The sequence below is a fragment of the Erpetoichthys calabaricus genome, chromosome 17 (genome assembly GCF_900747795.2).
Source record: "Erpetoichthys calabaricus chromosome 17, fErpCal1.3, whole genome shotgun sequence".
Classification (NCBI taxonomy): domain Eukaryota; kingdom Metazoa; phylum Chordata; class Cladistia; order Polypteriformes; family Polypteridae; genus Erpetoichthys; species Erpetoichthys calabaricus.
Window position 1 is genome coordinate 60771639 of NC_041410.2, and position 17552 is coordinate 60789190.

Sequence of the window (17552 nt, forward strand, 5' to 3'; positions counted from 1 at the left end):
AAATTCAAAAATGCTTTTATTTCAAGTAAATAATTACCAACTTATAATGAGTGTAGTTATAATTCACAGAATCACTGATGATAGTTTTTGAGCTTTATACTAGGCTCAGACGTTTTCTGTTAGCCTCATAATATTTCACAGGCATTTTAGGAACTGATAATATTTATTCTGACACTGAAAATAAGAGTGTGGACTTTTATATAGACACATTAATATTTAACTGCACATTACAAAATATTGTAACTGGAAGGAGTATATAAATGCATAGGATATTGATCCAGAAATAACAGTGAGTGTGGTGTTGAAAACACAATTGTATTTTTTCTAAAATATTGTGTGAATTACTAACATTTCAAACAGCAAATGTAAAACATAAAAAGTATATGTAACACCAATATACTTAAACATTACATTGCTAGGTGAATTTTCTTGTTTCCATCATGGACACTGTACTGTAAAGTGGTAATAATGTAATTAGGAATAACACATAATAGTTTTTAAATTATAAAATCTTTTTTGTGCAACTGTTGCAAGTATAAAAGATTGAAGCCCTGGGGCAATGATTTAAAGAACATGCTGTAAATAATTGCAGAAAAATTCTAATAGATATATTGGTCCATTACAAAATTAAATGTATCTATATTTCTAAAGTAAATTATGTATTATTGTCTTAAGTGCCTGGTAGAGTGTTACAGCATCAAAAGGGTCAGATGGCATGCTAAAGCCATTCTCTTCCATAAGTATACAGCACAGCTCATGTATATCTGGATCACAGGGATATTCATTTTTTGGAATGCTTTCCTCTTCACAGACTTCAGTTTCTAGGTGATCAACAAAAACAAGTTCATCTTGATAACCAAACATTTCGGGAAGAGTATACAAAAGAAAAGGTTTCCCACAGGGAAGGATAGCTGAAGGATTGGCTCTCATACGGTGCCTGTTCCAAATGGCAACAACATCATCCAACTCAACCTGAAAGGCAATACATTATGAATAGTTAATGATCAAATTTAACATGTAATCGACTGCACTGTGCTTTTCAGCAACATTATACTAACTGTGAGATTCAATAATCATCAATTGCCATACCATTAAAAGGTTTGCTTATTTTTTGTACTCATTGATAAAAGTAATGCATTTTCAGATCGATCAATATACCTGGTGCAACATTAAATTGATTCCCTTCCCTTTAAATCAGAATGACAAAATATATTTGCAATAATTAATAGCAAACTGTTCCACATGGCATAATGGAGTGATTACATATTGTCGTATTACTTTGTAGGACATAGTTAAGATGGTGCTGGAAGTGTTTCTACAAATGTTGTGAATTTCCCTTTGGGATTAATAAAGTATCTATCTATCTATCTATCTATCTATCTATCTATCTATCTATCTATCTATCTATCTATCTATCTATCTATCTATCTATCTAAATGGAGTAGATTATGGGCAAGGCTAATTGCTATGGGAATATCATAAATGAAATAAAAGAATTCCATACCTGTATTAATTTCATAAAGCAGAATCTTATCAGCTCCTTATCTAGAGAATCCCCACTGAAGTAACCATCCACTTGGATTTGCCTAAAAAGATCCATCCAAAACTGAAGATTCTGTTTTTTTAGTATGCCCCACCAAAATTCAATACGCTGATTTGTTCTGCTTTGACCATATATAAAACTATTTTCTGAAGCATAAAAATCAGTGTGATTTCTTCTTAGAAATGTTTGCATTTTTTCAACATACACATTTTCAACCCCGAGATCAGCTCGAACAAGGCATGGACAGCCATTCCTTTTTTTAACTGCTTGTGCAAAATAATTTGCAGTTATTCCAGCCTTTCCACTGTTACTTGCTTCCAACCATATAATAAACCTTGAAAAGCCATCAATGCAACCATTTATGAAAATACCATAGGGTTTTAATTTATCATTGGAGTCTAGGTGCCATGTATTGTTAGGCCCCTTACTAGAAAACTGACGGCGTCTTAAACAACGACGTTTACGCTGTTCAATTCCTTCTGGGTCTAGTGTCTTTAGTAGAAGTCTTATACTTTCAGAGTCAGTAACAAACCCTTTTTCTAAGCATTTTGCATGCATCCATTTATATCCATGGAGTCTTCCTGATTTATTGATTTCCTGTTGAAGAAACAGAGCTAAGTCTAAAGAATCTGTCTTGTGTTTCCGTCTGTACAAGTTTAAGCACTGCAGATTTCTTTGCAAAGTTCGAAGGGAAACAATTATTCCATGATTGTGGGCCAAACACAATAAAATGTCCTTTTGTTCTAGTCCAAGATCAAAGTACATTCTTATTATGCTACTTAACATCGTCTGTGCTGAATCCACAATGTATATATGAATAAATAGCTTGAAACAGAAGCAAAGAGAAAATAATTTAAATGATTTGATATAATTTCCCCTGTTTATTCATTTAAAATATTATAGTTTATTTTAGTGTAACATGCAAAAAACATCAAATAGACAGTACAGGAAAAAATAAAGCTTCAATGTATTGCCACTGTATGCTGAAGACTAATATTAATAATTATTTTAATTTACTCTTGATGCCACTGAGAAACATTTGCTAAAAGAAACTCTAACGCTTACCTTCAATAATATAACACAAGATACTCACTTAAAATGAGTACAGTACAATATATTTAAAAATATGATTAACAACAAAGTGATACGAAATTACATTTAGCCTAAAATGTATTTCAGCTGATAAAAACAATTAAGTACTGTGTTTACTGCAATATGAAAATACTGTACTTCCCTGCACACAGATTAAATTGTTTCATAATTATGAATAATAGTTTATATATTTTCTGTATTAAATCGTGCTTGTTTTACACCTCGTCATCTGCTTGATGCCTATTGACACTGGTCTATAATCGATTGTGTAATCGGTGTAAATATGATACGTTTTTCGTTAAAAAAGTCACACATTCATTCATCCATCCATTTTCAGACTGCGCGTGTTCTGATAGCGCTGCGGGGACCGAGGTAGTGCAGTATCGGCAAACGGATCAATTCGGAGCTTGTTGGGGTGTCAGCACATCTCAGGGCACTGTCACACAAGGACACCTACTCTCACTCATTCAGAGTATAACAAAAGAGCATCGCCTGTAAATTTTACTTGTTAATGTACAGTAAAGCGTTTAAACCCAAAAATGTTGTATATATTACATTTCGTAAAACTGATTTATCCAAAGTGCAATTTATCTATATTTAACCGCTGTAAAAAGGTATAGATTTGGTACATTTGTTTACAGGCAAAGGTTACACAAACCGCTGGCAAAACCAAAGACGTATTATTCTGTGTTAGTATTTCATAAACGTCCGAGTTATTTATTCATGCCTTATTACGAGGATTGGTTTTGGCTCTGATCAAATTAACTGTTGGACTACAAGCTGGTTCAGAGAAATTATGAACTGACAGAGTTGTCCAGCTTATACGTTGCGTCTTGTATACATAGTTCTACAGTTTGCAGTTTTATTTACAATAATGTTTGTTGCATTGTCGGGAATTCTTTTAATCAAATCGTGAAATCTCAACACACATTACGGTCAAACAGTAGTTAAAGATTAGCACGTGCCGCTCCTTTTAAACATTATCTTTACTGAAACGATTAAAAAATGCGTTATCTTTACTAGTAGGTTTTTGGAACAGACACCTTACACTCGAACCGTTGTTTTAACCGAGCTGTATGTCATCAGTATCTCTATCAACCTATATTATCATTGAAATAAATGATTTAGGTTTAATTGATGTTTCCAGTTAAAGATTACCTCTGCCTAGCAGATGCCTGCGTTGTGAACGTGCGCTTTGTCCTCAGAAGATGGATGTGCGAGTACACGAGTCGCTTCTAGTCGGCAATGTGCAGATACTACAAGCCTCCTGCAATGGCTTCTTTTGCGAAATAACGCAATCGTTATTGCAAAATAATGCAATACTTTTGCGATATAACGAAATTATTATTGCGAAATAACGCAATTCTTTTGCGATATAAGGCAATTATTATTGCGATATAACGCAATTCTTTTGTGAAATAACGCAATATATATATTTTTTGAGTGGCGGGAATAAGCTTCCGTAGATTCCAACAACATTATGTCACTTTTTAACTCAGTTGGAATCATCATTAGTTTTCTTACAACAGCACATAATTGATGTGTTATCTTTGACATCAGCTTGTCCTTTAAAACACACATTACAAACCTATACCATTCAAAACATGTTTTTTCCATCCTAAAATAATGGAAAATTAGGTAATTTTCCAAATATGCAGGATACTGAGAAGTTAATTCATATATATATTTTGGATTGACTACTTCAATGTATTTTTCACTTTTCAAATCATTCTTTAAGTAGCTTTCAGTTGGTTCAAAATACTACTGCAAGACTTATTACATGAACCAGAAAATATGAACACATAACTCTAATTCTCAATGCTTTACACTGTCTCTCAGTTAAGCTTAAGGCTCATATCAAAGCCCTCTTTTTAACATATAAATCCTTAAATGGACAAGACCCTGTATATCTGAACTGATCATTACTTATGAAACATATCACAGACTGTGATCTCAAGATGTCAGCCTAATTATGATTACAAGGAATAATAAAATAATTGGGAGGCCAAACTTTTAGTTATGGAGCCCTGAAGCTGTGGAATGACCCTTTAAGTATCAGGTTTTAAATTGAAGCTGAAGACTCACTACTTTAGTCAAGCATATTCTGAACAGAGCTGCTGATTAGCTGTGCATAATGCATCTCTGGTTGTTAGTCATTTGTACAGAAAATATATATTATACAACAATTATAAACCATTACTAACCCTCCACTTTTTTGTTTCTGTTCTTGGTATATTGATGTGGCACTTGGTGCCATTGCTGTACTGCCGTGGTGCTCTCCTGCTTAGGGAAAAGCCATTTCAGTAAAGGAGCTTTGGAGCCATTGCATAGACAGATTCTCTCATCAGATTGAATGGCCAGCAGTGACTATACTATAGAATACCCAAGAGGGGTTGAGGAGCCAGTTGGTCAAGATCTCCTGGACTGCGACTGTGTCTGACTTTATTTTTGACTTCCATCCATCCATCCATCCTCTTCCGCTTATCTGAGGTTGGGTCACGGGAGCAGCAGCTTGAGCAGAGATGCCCAGACTTCCCTCTCCCCGGCCACTTCTTCTAACTCTTCCGGGAGAATCTCGAGGCGTTCCCAGGCCAGCGGGAAGACATAGTCCCTCCAGCATGTCCTGGGTCTTCCCCGGGGCCTCCTCCCGGTTGGACGTGCCCGGAACACCTCACCAGGGAGGCGTCCAGGAGGCATCCTGATCAGATGCCCAAGCCACCTCATCTGACTCCTCTCAATGCGGAGGAGCAGCGGCTGTACTCTGAGCCCCTCCCGGATGATTGAGCTTCTCACCCTATCTTTAAGGGAGAGCCCAGACACCCTGCGGAGGAAACTCATTTCAGCCGCTTGTATCTCGTTGTATCTCGATCTCGTTCTTTCGGTCACTACCCATAGCTCATGACCATAGGTGAGGGTAGGAACATAGATCGACTGGTAAATTGAGAGCTTTGCCTTATGGCTCAGCTCCTTTTTCACTACGACAGACTGATGCAGTGCCCGCATCACTCGTGAACAAGACCCCGAGATACTTGAACTCCTCCACTTGAGGCAGGATCTCGCTCCCAACCCTGAGAGGGCACTCCACCCTTTTCCGGATGAGGACCATGGTCTCGGATTTGGAGGTGCTGATTCCCATCCCAGCCGCTTCACACTCAGCTGCGAACCGATCCAGAGAGAACTGAAGATCACGGCCTGATGAAGCAAACAGGACAACATCATCTGCAAAAAGCAGTGACCCAATCCTGAGTCCACCAAACCGGACCCCCTCAACACCCTGGCTGCACCTAGAAATTCTGTCCATAAAAGTTATGAACAGAATTGGGGACAAAGGGCAGCCCTGGCGGAGTCCAACTCTCACTGGAAACGGGTTCGACTTACTGCCGGCAATGCGGACCAAGCTCTGACACTGGTTGTACAGGGACCGAACAGCCCTTATCAGGGGGTCCGGTACCCCATACTCCCGGAGCACCCCCCACAGGATTCCCTGAGGGACACGGTCGAACTCCTTTTCCAAGTCCACAAAACACATGTAGACTGGTTGGGCGAACTCCCATGCACCCTCCAGGACTCTGCTAAGGGTGTAGAGCTGGTCCACTGTTCCGCGACCAGGACGAAAACCACACTGTTCCTCCTGAATCCGAGGCTCGACTATCCGACGGACCCTCCTCTCCAGAACCCCCGAATAGACTATTCCAGGGAGGCTGAGGAGTGTGATCCCTCTTTAGTTGGAACACACCCTCCGGTCCCCTTTCTTAAAGAGGGGGACCACCACCCCGGTCTGCCAATCCAGAGGCACCGTCCCTGATGTCCATGCAATGTTGCAGAGACGTGTCAACCAAGACAGCCCTACAACATCCAGAGCCTTGAGGAACTCCGGGCGTATCTCATCCACCCCCAGGGCCCTGCCACCAAGGAGTTTTTTGACCACCTCGGTGATCTCAGTCCCAGAGATGGGGGAGCCCACCTCCGAGTCCCCAGGCTCTGCTTCCTCATTGGAAGGCATGTTAGTGGGATTGTGGAGGTCTTCGAAGTACTCCCCCCACCGACCCACATCGTCCCGAGTCGAGGTCAGCAGCGCACTATCCCCACCATATACAGTGTTGACACTGCACTGCTTCCCCCTCCTGAGACGCCGGACGGTGGACCAGAATCTCCTCAAAGCCATCCGAAAGTCGTTCTCCATGGCCTCCCCAAACTCCTCCCACGCCCAAGTTTTTGCCTCAGCAAACACTGAAGCCACATTCCGCTTGGCCTGCCGGTACCTATCAGCTGCCTCCAGAGTCCCACAGGACAAAAGGGACCGGTAGGACTCCTTCTTCAGCTTGACAGCATCCCTCACCGCCGGTGTCCACCAACGGGTTCAGGGATTGCCGCCACGTCAGGCACCGACCACACAGCTCTGGTCAGCCGCCTCAACAATAGAGGCACGGAACATGGCCCATTCGGACTCAATGTCCCCCACCTCCCTCGGCATGTGGTCGAAGTTCTGCTGGAGGTGGGAGCTGAAGCTACTTCTGACAGGGGGCTCTGCCAGATGTTCCCAGCAGACCCTCACAACACGTTTGGGCCTACCACGCCTGACCGGCATCCTCCCCCACCATCGAAGCCAACTCACCACCAGGTGGTGATCAGTTGACAGCTCCGCCCCTCTCTTCACCCGAGTGTCCAAGACATGTGGCCGCAAGTCCGACGACACGACCACAAAGTCGATCATCGAACTGAGGCCTAGGGTGTCCTGGTGCCAAATGCACATATGAACACCCCTATGCTTGAACATGGTGTTCGTTATGGACAATCCGTGACGAGCACAGAAGTCCAATAACAAAACACCACTCGGGTTCAGATCGGGGGGGCCATTCCTCCCAATCATGCCCTTCCAGGTCTCACTGTCATTGCCCACGTGAGCATTGAAGTCTCCCAGCAGTACGAGGGAGTTCCCAGAAGGTATGCCCTCTAGCACCCCCTCCAGGGACTCCAAAAAGGGTGGGTACTCCGAACTGCTGTTCGGTGCATACGCACAAACAACAATTAGGACCCGTCCCCCCACCCGAAGGCGGAGGGAGGCTACCCTCTCGTCCACCGGGGTAAACCCCAATGTACAGGCTCCAAGTCAGGGGGCAATAAGTATGCCCACACCCGCTCGGCGCCTCTCACCGGGGGGCAACTCCAGAGTGGCTCACCGCCTATGGGAGGGGCCAAGGAGGTCGGGTGCAGTGTGAGTTGGGTGGTGGCCGAAGGCGGGGACCTTGGCGGTCCGATCCTCGGCTACAGAAGCTGGCTCTTGGGACGTGGTATTTTTGACTTTCTCTTTAAAAATTTTAACTTCCTCCATTGTCAACTGGTCATAGTTAATCAATTAATTAGTTAATTAATGGAAATATATTGTCAGTTTTCATTTATGTTAATCATTTCCTACTTTGTTTTCAGTATGTTTTAACAACTCTGTATCTTTATATGTATTAATTCTGTATTTAATAATTAGTATAATCAATACAGTGGAACCTCGGGTCATGATCGTAATTCGGTCCAAAACTCTGGTCGTAACCTGATTTGGTCGTGACCTGAAGTAATTTCCCCCATACGATTGCATGTAAATACAATTAATCCATTCCAGACTGTACGAACTGTATGTAAATATATTTTCTTTAAAGATTTTTAAGCACAAATATAGTTAATTATACCATAGAATGCACAGCATAATAGTAAACTAAATGAAAAAACATTGAATAACACTGAGAAAACCTTGAACAACAGAGAAAACTAACATTGCAAGAGTTCGCGTTATAGCGCTACGAACCGCTCACTAAAAACACTTTTTTTTAATGAGTTTTACTCACAGGGAAAAAAATGAACATTTGAAAAATCCGTAACTTAATAAACCACCAAGAAAAGTAACATTGCAACAAATCAGGCTATGAACCGCTCGCTAAAAACACTTTTTTTTAATGAGTTTTAAGCACAGGGAAAAACATGAACATTTGAAAAATCCATAATTTAATAAACAACCAAGAAAAGTAACATTGCAACAATGCACGCTACGAACCGATCGCTGTAAACAGAAGTGAAGTGGAGGTTAAAATCCAATAGAAATAAGTCTTCATTAAATACAACGAGGTTAAAGCAATGCTCGAATCAGTCTCTTTAAAAGCAAGCCCGGTGCATTCTTTAACTGCCTTCTCAACCTTTTGCGGCCAGCCCTCTCTGTCTCTCTCTTGCTCACTCGCTTGCTCACTCTCTCTTGCTCTCTTACATGCTCTCTCTCTCTCTCTCGCTTGCTCTCGCTCACTCTCTCTCTCGATCACTCGCTCGCTTTCTCACGCTATCTCTCGCTCGCTCACTCGCTCTCTTGCTCTCTCTCTCTCACTCGCTGCACAGGGAGAGACTGAACACGTGCAGAAATCATCGCCGCACACAAACCGAAAGGGAAACTGGCTTGTTCGTATACCAAGTGTGTGGTCGTGAACAGATGCAAAAGTCTGGTGAACTTTTTGGTCGTAACCCCGATTTGTACGTGTTCAGAGACGTTCGTGAACCAAGGTTCCACTGTACTTGTATTTTACTTGTATTTCACCAAAGACTTTGCTCACAGCACACAGCAGCACTGTTCACCATGTACTCAGTGAAGAGCACTGTACAAAACTAAGTTTATTTTATACTACACCTACATATCTGCATATTCATTTTGTATTTACAGGTTATTATTTTATAACATAACACTATTTATTAGGCATTGGAATGGTTAGGATGCCCATAATGAAGTATTATCACAATTCTCAGGCCACAACACAATACTGTAATGTTGTAATTGTTTATGTTGTACAATGTTACATGATATTAGAATTTGTAACATATTGCAGTTTATTATTTCTTTTTTATTAGATAGAAATTAAAGTGTAAATCATAAATCTTAAGAAAATGTATACATTTACTATACCTAGGATATTGCAGTTATGCAAGTTTCAAGGAAAGGTTATTTTCTGCAGATAAGTGCAGGTTGGTCGTTGATCAGCAATCCCAAGAATATCCAACTAATTTCTCTTTTAGATGAGAAGCTTCATTAATTAGCTTCCACCCTAATGATTCCAATCATCCTTCTGTTTTAGCTTGGAGCAATTTAACGCTAGCTTTTATCAGCCTGAAAGCAGAGATGCAGCCATTGAAAGACTTTTGAAGTCTTGCCAAAGTAATAAATCTATTAGTGATTACATTGTAACTTTAAAAGCAATAGATGAAGATGTACGTTGGGAGGAGTCCACTCTATTTTCTCTTTTTAAAAAGCTGCTTTCAGATGAATTCAAGAATGAGCTTATTAACCAATATGTATTGTATTTCCTTAATTAGATTGTTAGTTTAGCACTTAAATTAGGAACTAGATACAATGAATGAAAATTAGAGGAGAACTCAAAAAGATCAGTGACTGCTTAACCAGTAAATGAGTCCAAGGATGTTCCCGTACTCATGAATACTCTTGGTTTCAGGGTTTTGGTAGTAACAGACATGGCTGGACTTCTGTACAGGCTAATGGCCCCATGGTCTATAGCAGCCATGGAATTAATCAAGTGTCAATGCTATGCTGGATACCCTTTCCTGGCCGGGACATCATAATGGAAGGATGGTATGGAATGTGGCGTAAACTGTGTAAATGTGGGGGCGTTGCTGCAACGAGGACAGTTCCTCCCCCTAGCATAATAGATGTCAGTGCTCAGCTCACATGGTTCCAGTAGGAACATTTACAGGGGTGTATGGGAGTTGTACTCCTGAGGGACAATCCTTCTGGGGTCCTTGGGTGCCACCTGAGGGTGCTACAGGGAGAGGCTCCTTGGGTCAGGAAGCTTCCCCCACATTATCTATTACTTTGTCCCTTTGTATGGGATGTTGCTTCATTTTAATCCCAGCTGGATTATGTCTCCTTCCGTTACTGCATCCTGGTCAGGAAAGGGTCCAGCATAGCACTCACACAACATATATGAAATGTTATTAGTTCTTTGGATTTGGAAGAAATATTCCTACCACTAGACTGGTAGATCCAATTCATTTTAACACCTTTACTGGAATCTTTGAGATAACTTGGCAGCCCCTAGTCACACATCCACTGTCACCCCAGAGTTTGCTCTTCTACATTGAAGTGCAGGTAGCAATGGAGGGTAACTGTTGGACAGCATTGTTGTTGAGTAGAATGTTGTTGTTTAGAAATCACATGGTTTGAAATGGTCATTTAATAATGAAGTAATACAAACCACATCTTCTATAAGTACTGAGTAGGCGTATCTCTGCTACAGGTAAAGTTTTTTGATAGCTGGACAATGCCCAGAGTCATCAAATTGGTGAAAAACTAAATGCTAGTATGTTTTTATTTTTAAAAGGTGTTTTTATTGTTTTCACTTTTTCTTATTTTTACTTTAACAGCTGAAAATACCTGATATTGTATTTTAAATATTCTTCTTACCTCCATCCCTCTCTCCTCCTCTTTTTTTCTCTCTTTCTCCAAATACATAGCTGAAGAATCAAACTGTTGGTATTAAAATTCCATGTGGCATAATATGCTGTGATGATTATCAAGTATAACTGTAATCTTTGGCATTGCATTCTCTGCCCCCTCTCCATCCATATTATTTCACAACGTTTTTGCAACTATCCATACTCCTACTGCTACTCTTGCAATCCTTGCTGTTCTTAGACAGGTAGATACATAGACTTTTTTTGTCCCCAGGGAGAAACATGGCTTTATACAAATGCTCTTTACATAAATAATGACAAAAATAGATAAATAAAAGTATATAGATACAATACAGTATGGTCTGAACACACAGCAGAATGACTAAAAAGGAAGTACATTTAAAAATGAAAAAAACATTTGACTTCACAGTCACAGTGATGCATTATGCAGACATATTGCTGTTGGTATAACAAGCCCCAGTAGCATTTCTTGACACATGTCTGTTGAATAATTTGTTGGTCGAAAGTATTCAGTGTTAGTATGTCATGGAGAGGATGCAGCATTGGCTATAATGTCACTCAGTTTTGTTTTATCCTCTCCTTTGCTACTACCACCAGGGATTCCAGAGAGCATCCCATAACATAGCTTGCCTCTCTTGAAGTGATATTACTATCCCAGCATAAAAAATCGCACTGACCATTACAGAGTTGTAAATGATGTGAAAGATGTTACTTCCCACATTAAAGGAATGCAGTCTCCTAAGAAAAAAACAGTACTTATAGGAGTGCATTACCTCTACACTTACTACATGAATAGTGACCAGACATAGAGGCTGTTTGGTGCAGCAAAAGTCAATAACCAGTTTTTTGATTTTGCTGATGGTAAGATGCAGACATTGCACAAAGAACCAGGATTCTATACCTGACTCCTATACTCCTATTTATCAATACATCCCATAATTGCAGAATAATCTGAGACTTTCTGCAAGTGGTATGACTTGGTCTTATATTTATAGTCTGATGTGTACTAAGTGAAAAGCAAAGGAGATGACCATTTGGTCTTGTCCATTAAAGAAGATGAGCGTCTGAAGCAGAACTCTGTTAGTAGCGGTGTTATTTTTTTCATCCTTTATCCTGTATTTACTCAACCCAAGGAGGTTCAATTACAGTATAACGTATGTAAACATTAGGGGGAGAAAAAGGGCTCAGAAAGAAATGGAAAAGACAGCTAAAGCTTCATCCAAGCCTAGACAGGAATTAAGTCCAAGTTCAAGGTACGGTCTGCTAGAGACTGACCTGGAACAGATAGGTGAAAGCACAGATTTCCGGGACCTGATGCTGCTGCATCGTCTCCAGCCAAAAAAGAAAGTGGGAATGAATGTGCAAGCAAGTCAGGCCAAGGGAACTTGTCGATTCCAGAAGATTCATTGAAACTGAAAATGGCCTTACTGTGCATGTTGCAAACTACTAATACAAGCCAGGAACATCGACTTCAACTGAGCCTGCCACTTTACCTGCGGAGCACGGAGAAGACCGAAATGATCTGTCAGAACTGAAGGTAATGATCGCCACAGTGGCCACCGTTCAAGACATGAAGGAACTCAAGAAAGATTTAAAGAAAGATATTGTTGTGACCAGAGCAGGGTAAAATAATTAGCCAGCCATGGATAACTCAGAATGTTAACTTCTTTATTTTACGACAGGCACACACTGAAAGAACATTCTTTTATTCAAGACTCCTTTTCTATTCTTTCAACGGGTAACACATTTTTTTAAAACTCCCCCTAGCGTTCTGGCAGAAACTACAACTGAACACAACATTTTCCTTTTTTTTTTTTAAAGAAAAGCTTTGCTTCTGCCTGCTAATGAGATTAACATGACAAAAATTCACAGAACTTCCATGTAATCAAGTAATGAAATGATTAAAGTTAAGAGAACATTATGTGTATATTCCACAACCAGAATAAAGCAAATGCAAGTGTGTAGCTGCGTTTTCCCAAAGTTTCTAAAATTCTGCAGCTCAAACTCAAAAAAATGGGATTCAGCAAAGGCCTGACGTGCAGAAATGACTCCACAGACAAAATATCTTCGTTTTTAAAAGTTTAGTTAAAATTTAAAAGTAAAACAGTTCACACAAAAATAAAGGAAGAAAAATTAAAATAGTAAAAAAAAGAAAAAATTATAATAAGAAAAAATTTAGTTCTAAGCTTAATCTTGTTATATCTTAAATCGTTACTAGTCACTTATAATTTCTGAACCATTTCAAAACATTTCTGACCCATTTCAAAGCGGTCAGAAAACTGTATGCTTATCCCATTTCTAAACTTAAAATGGGTTTATCAAATCCCTCTTTACTGGGACCTGTTCTAAACACAACTAAACTTAATATCACACTGTTTCTCAATTATAGCAAGAAGATTCTATCTCTTACTAACTTATAGGGGGAAAAAAGACTACACCACTGTCTATGACTATAGAAGAAATTATGTTCTATTCAAATAAAGCAAACATTAATATGAGTTTAACTCAAAACTTTAACTTTCTAAAATTGGCTCTTACATTTCCGGCCCCTAATTGGCTATGCAGGAGCGGAGACAATTACTATTCTTTACTTCAATATGAGCCAGTTAACTTTATATTAACTATTGTTTTCAAATCACTAGCAATAACACTGCAAACAAACACTTTAAAAATTTCTTATTTCAAACATTGGCTGTTTCTTGAAGCAGGCACAGTTTGTTCACGGGTCTGTCCAGTGTGCTGGTTTTGGTCTGCACACAAACTCTTCTGACTGCACCTTTGGCATCTGGCATTGTCTTGATGACTCGACCCATTACCCAGGAATTGTGAGGTGTAGCTTTATCTACAATTAAAACAACGTCCCCTGGTTCAAAATTTCTTCTTGTGCAAGCCATTTTTGACATTCTTTTTTACACAAGTCTTTTTCTTTAAAGCCTTTAATTCTTCTGGATATTCTTTTAGTCTGACTGACTTCTAATTGAAATGTTTTTCTTTCATTTCTTAAGTTCAGCATTAAGTCTTTAAATTTGAGGAACCAAGCCACTGCTTTCTTCAAGCGATGCCAATCTGAAAAATAGGTGATTAGTTTGTTGATGGGCTCTGTTGCTTCCTCTATTTTTGTCACGTTAACTGTACAACTTTTAACTTCTGGATCATCTTCAATGAGTGAATCATTCAGTTGATCTGGTCTTTTTGGCCACTCCTTTTCAGGCTTCAATAAGAAACTTGGACCCTGTGACCATGTGGTGCTTTTGAGAAAGTTTTCTATGCTTAGCCCTCTAGATGCTTGATCAGCCGGGTTAAGGACAGATGTGACATACCTCCACTGTGAAGGCTGTGAATGATCTCTGATCACGGAGATTCTGTTGGCAACAAAGGTCTTGAACTGAGTGCTTTCATTTGAGATGTATTTTAGCACTGTGGTGCTGTCAGTCCAAAATGTAGATTCTTCTAAGGGCATTTGAAGCTCACCTTTAAGCATTTTGTCCATTTTAACTGCCACAACGGCTGCTGTCAGCTCCAATCTTGGAATCGTGACCTGTTTCAATGGTGCAACTCTTGACTTGCCCATCAGGAATGAACAATGCTTTTTGCCCTCTTCATTGGTTAAGACAAGATAAGTGACAGTGCCATATCCATCTTCACTAGCATCTGCAAAATGGTGCATTTGTGCTGTCTTTATGGTTCCAAACCCGGTAGGTTTGAAGCATCTGTTCACTTTATAGTCTGTAAGTAACTGCAAATCATCCATCCATTTTTTTCCATTTCTGAATGTGTTTAGCTTCTACTTCTTCGTCCCACCCAAATTTCTCTTTGCATAAGTCTCTTAGAATAAGTTTTGCTGGCAGTAGGGCGGGTGCTAGAAAACCAAGTGGATCATAAACTGAGCTAACAACAGACAGAATACCATGCCTTGTAGCGGGCTTGTTTTGTAACTTAATCTGAAATTTGAAACTGTCCGTTTCTGTGCACCACTGGACACCCAGGGCACGCTCTGTGGGAAGGAGACTGTGGCTCAAGTCTAAGTCCTTTTGTTCATGAGCTCTGTCTTCTTCTGGTATAGACAATAAAACTTCTCTATTGTTACTCACCCACTTAGTCAAGTGAAAACCCCCTTTGAGGCATAGAGCTTGGAGGTCCTTTGCCAGCTTTATTGCTTGTTCCTCTGTTGTCACTGACCTTAAGCAGTCATCCACGTAGAAGTTATTGAGAACGGTGTTAACAGCTTCCTCAGGAAATGTATCTCTGGCATCTTCTGCTGTTCTATGCAAAGCATAAGAAGCACAACTGGGTGAAGAAGTAGCACCAAAAAGATGTTCTGTCATTTTATATTCTTCAAGGTCTTTACTTAGATTACCTTCAGGCCACCATAAAAAACGTAAAAGATCAGTGTCTCTATCTGGTACTTTAACTTGGTAAAACATTGACTTAATGTCTGCCATTAGTGCTACTGGCTCCTTTCTGAATCTTGTAAGGACGCCAATGAGTGTGTTAGTTAGGTCAGGGCCTTTTAATAATTGCTCATTAAGTGAGATTCCCTGGTAGGTGGCTGTGCAGTCAAAGACCACTCGAATTTTATTTTTCTTTGGATGATACACACCGTGATGTGGAATGTACCACACTCTGCCTTCATTGTAATTTAGGTTTTCTTTGGGTACCTTGACAGCATAACCCTTGTCTATAATGTCTTTCATGAAGGCTTTATAGTCTCCGTGGAAACCTGAATTTTTGCCCAGTTTTCTTTTGAGTCCTATAGTACGCTTTTCAGCAATACAGCGATTGTTTGGCATTTTCAGTGTTTCATCCTTCAAAGGCAAATTTAAACAATAATGGCCACCTACCAGACTCGCAGATTCTGAGGCTATGCGCATGAACTTGATGTCCTCCTGTGACATCTCCTCCTTTTCTTCACAGCTGCGTTCTGGAAAATCTGTGTTATACTGTTGCAGCAACATATCCTCAATCTCTGTTATTGACATGCGATTGGTTGAATGTTTGGGCATCTTACCACTTTGTTTTGTGAGGTCATCTATCTCTTTGTATGGTCCGCCGACCACCCATCCAAGTGCAATCTTCGTAGCATAGGGTCCACCTCCTTGACTAGGTATGAATCGTGACTGCTCGAGGATTTCTGGATAGTTAATTCCTATTAAAAGATCAACTTCAGAGTCAATACGAGTTAGACGTACCTCTTTAAGATATGCCCACTTATCGATATCTTCTTGTAGTGGAATATTTTCTCTGTCCAATGGAATGGAGACCTGTGTAAAGACCTTTGGCAAATCAATATATTCATCATCATTGAGACCACAGACTTGTAAATCTGATAAGACAGAACTTTGTGTTAGCACTTTTGAATCATCATCATAGTTATTCATAGTTTTGAGAAATACTTGTGTTCTTCTCCCTTGAAGGCTTAATTGTTTCTGGAGCCTTTCAGTGCAAATTGTTACTGTACTGCCTTGGTCTATAAAGGCATATGTTTCTACATACCTTTCGCCTTTCTTAGATTTTACCTTAACAGGAACTACTTGTAGTGCACACTCTTCTCCGGCCCCAGTAAAGGCACAAGTTCCAGTCTCTGTTTCCTTTTCAGTAGGTGTTACCACATTGGCTGCAGCTTTAGATGTTGCTCCACTGTCTTTTTTGATGTGCAGGATGTCTGGGTGCTGAAAAGAACATGTCTGACATTTCATTCTTTCTTTACACTTCTTACCAAGGTGCCCCTGTTTGAGACAGCGAAAACATAAACCTTTAGATTTCAAAAAGTCAATTCTTTCTTTATGTGGCAGTTCTTTGATTTTACTACATTCAGCAAGAGTATGCTGACCATTGCAGAATACACAAGGCTTTTTAAATGCACATATATCATTAGCAGACTTTTTGACAGAGATTTCTTGAGTTCCCTTTTCGGCAGTATCAGTTATACTTGTAGTGTAAGTACTTCCTGATTTCTGACCATACTTATGAGGGGACGACCTAACATTGTCAGTCTTTTCCTTTTTCTCTTTGCTGCCGTAAATATGATGCATAAATATCTTAGCCTGTTTATGTAAAAAGATCTCTCTTTTTTCTTCTTCTTCAATTTCATAAGCTATATCCCCCCACTTATTTTGTAGAGAATATGGGAGCTTTGAAAGTATAGTACAGATATTTTCATTGCTATTAAATGCTGCTCGATTTTTATCTTTAGTCATGGAGTCCATACAGTTATCGAGAAAGGTTGCATAGTCTCTCAAGGCCTTTTTGTTTTATTTGAGGCCACTTCAATGCTTTACTTATGTATGCGTCTACTACAAACGCTTGGTTGCCATAGTAACTTTCAAGTTGCTCTCTAGCCTTTTTATAACCTTCATCTGGTGGCAATAGTGTACAACCATTAATCATTTCTTGAGCTGATCCTCTTGTATATTGAATCAAATAATCTAATTTATCTTGTGGGTCTGTTAGTACATTACCT

At 39.8% G+C, this 17552-nt stretch overlaps 1 protein-coding gene across 1 annotated transcript; it reads right to left on the reverse strand.

Moving 5' to 3' along the window:
* Positions 1–645: 645 nt before the first annotated feature.
* Positions 646–15152, reverse strand: LOC114668167 (uncharacterized). Its single transcript, XM_028823812.2, has 2 exons — positions 14118–15152; positions 646–972 (listed from the first exon to the last, which is right to left on the reverse strand). The coding sequence occupies exons 1-2, from the start codon at positions 14841–14843 to the stop codon at positions 646–648; spliced, it is 1053 nt and encodes a 350-aa protein (XP_028679645.2). The 5' UTR covers positions 14844–15152.
* Positions 15153–17552: the final 2400 nt, after the last annotated feature.